Below are 2,630 nucleotides of genomic sequence, written 5' to 3' on the forward strand. Positions count from 1 at the left end.
TCCTGATATGCTCAATGAAGCCTTACATTATCAAGCACTGCCGCATTATGGCGTCATCAAATGCCAAATGCAACCTCATTTGCCCACTAACGACAATGACCCACCCAATAGCACTTTTACCTTTAGGAAGGTCCGCAACCGGAGGCTCTTCTATAATCCCTCACCGTTGACTATGCTGATAAGGGCTCATGGGAGTTGTAGTACAGAACCTCTGGGTAGCCAAAGGTTGCAGACTCCCGGGTTAAGGGGATGGGAGAGGACATAAAGGGGATTTGCAAGATACCACACAGGGGTTTCTTTGGCTAGGTGTGAGTGAACTACACACCCTTCCTAGGATAACAACTTAACATATATTTGGTTTTCCTGAAACTTCTGCCAAATTTCTAGTGCAGTAAACCTGCATCTGTGTCAAATAACCCCTCTCAGTTTCTCAGTGATCATAAGCCTATGCAGCAATGCCCTTAAATACAAATATAATTTTAAAGACACAATGATTATCATTAACAATTTCATGTTTTCATTTTAACTAGGGTGAAATGGAAGATGGCAATCAGACACATGTGACTGAATTCGTTCTGCTTGGATTTACAGAAATGCCATATCTCCAGGTCGTTCTCTTTGTTTTTGCCTTGGCTTTCTACATTCTTAATATCATGGCTAATAGTATCATAGTGACAGTTGTGATCACTGAACCCAATCTTCATACCCCCATGTACTACTTACTTGCTAACCTCTCCTTCCTTGATTTCTGCATTTCATCAGTCACAGTCCCCAAGATGTTGTGCGACTTTATGGTGGAGAAGAAGACCATCTCCTTTGAGGGCTGCATTGCACAGCTGCACTTTTTCCACCTCTTGGGATGCACAGAGGCTATGTTGCTCACGTCCATGTCTATTGACCGATATGTTGCAATCTGCCACCCTTTGAGGTATGTGACTATAATGAATGCCAGCACCTGCATCTGGTTGACTTCCAGCTCCTGGTCTGTTGGCTTCTTGTACTCCTTGCCCCACACCATTTTAACAGCCAGGTTGCCGTTCTGTGCCTCCAATCAGGTCAGTCATTTCTTCTGTGACATCAAGCCCCTTTTGAAGCTGGCTTGCACTGACACTTACATTAATGAGATGCTGGTGTCGATAATTGCTGGATTTTTTGCACCCAGTGCATTGTTTATGATTTTAGTGTCCTATGTATATATTGGCTCCCACCTGATGAAGATAAAATCTTCTGAGAGCAGGCAGAAAGCCTTCTCCACATGTGTCTCACACTTGACTGTCGTCCTTTTCTACTTTGGTACTGCCATCTGCACATACCTACGCCCATCCACCAAGGATTCAATGGATCAAGACAGGATGACTGCCATTTTGTTTACTGTTGTCACCCCAACTTTGAACCCAATAATATATGCTTTAAGAAACAAGGAGGTGAAACAATCGATGAAGAAGTTAATATATAGTAATGTTGTATGGTGGCCTTCGTAGCACATTCAGAACCTTCAAGGGCGCCACAAGTTGCCAGGCCATTTGTGAAGTTTTCACTTCATAGCAAAACACCACTACCACTAAGCAGTATCATAGGCATGATGGACCAGTACTGGCCACAAAATATTGGATTTGTTGGTGCATCCAACCCCAGGCCCTGAGATGTGTTTCCAGAATAAACAACTAAGAACTGATTAATTCAATAAACATCCATAGGGTTTGTTGACGGTAGTATAGCATGAATACCACTTTTTCACCTGGAGAATCAACAGTCCACTTTCCAACTCCCTTACAATCATGCCAAGGTTAAAGTCTTTATCTAATGCTGCACAAACAAAGTCCAGAATTTTAAAAAGATTTCTTTTTAAACATGTAGTATGCCTGATACAACCATCTCAATGAAACAATAGGGGGCACGCTGCCTACAACCTTTCATCCAACTGCAACGTGGTTCCTGTTGTTTTCCATGGCAGCTTTGATCCTGCTTTTAGTGACCAGCATGACAGTGCTACTTCACTCACACCACCTCTTTTTACTGTCAAAACACTGATCTTATCACCCACCAGGTCCCATTTCAGGTTACCCATTGCAGAAGCTCTTCCTTTCCAGGACTTCTTTTCAGCTTTCCTTGATTACCTAATGTTAACCATGCCTGTCTAAGTCCTATGCCCAGCCAGACGTCTTGGTTATTGACTATTTTCTCTGCTAAACATGTATGTACTACTTGTAAGTTTCCACCCACCATTGTCTTTTTAGTTATCTCACAAAACATTCATTTTCATTTGTCTGTTGTCGGGCATTTTTCATGTAATTCATACTACATATTCCTGTTCTTTGTTTCAATCCTACTGCTCTTGGCAACCCTACCAATCCCCAGACTCTACACTGTTCTACCCGCATTGTCAATATCCAAATCAACACTAAATTTCTCTGCCATGAATCCACTTTGATTCTTCACTGCTTTAATCAATAGCTCTGACTCGTCTAAAAGTGGGTCTCTACCTGTAACTCAGTTAACCAGGCAACTCTCCTGTGTACTTTCTCCTGCTTTTTCTCACACTCACTCCTAAACATTCTGGACCAACATATATTATTATTCTCATCTAGCAACATCAATGGGCCTGAAATAAGGCAGCCACACACCATCTG

The 2,630-nt window shown here is 42.2% G+C and overlaps 1 protein-coding gene across 1 annotated transcript; it reads left to right on the plus strand.

Annotated features, from left to right (window-relative positions):
* The first annotated feature begins 536 nt into the window (after window positions 1–536).
* LOC138522305 (olfactory receptor 12D1-like) lies at window positions 537–1,481 on the plus strand. The gene has a single exon (XM_069635392.1). It carries the CDS (start codon window positions 537–539, stop codon window positions 1,479–1,481), a length of 945 nt encoding a protein of 314 aa, XP_069491493.1.
* The last annotated feature ends 1,149 nt before the right edge of the window (window positions 1,482–2,630 follow it).

The sequence above is a fragment of the Ambystoma mexicanum genome, chromosome 1p (genome assembly GCF_040938575.1).
Source record: "Ambystoma mexicanum isolate Mex_15411 chromosome 1p, UKY_AmexF1_1, whole genome shotgun sequence".
NCBI lineage: Eukaryota > Metazoa > Chordata > Amphibia > Caudata > Ambystomatidae > Ambystoma > Ambystoma mexicanum.

What these genes read in the sequence shown, in the direction of transcription:
- LOC138522305 (XM_069635392.1), top strand. Translation starts at nt 537, where the DNA reads ATGGAAGATGGCAATCAGACACATGTGACTGAATTCGTTCTGCTTGGA.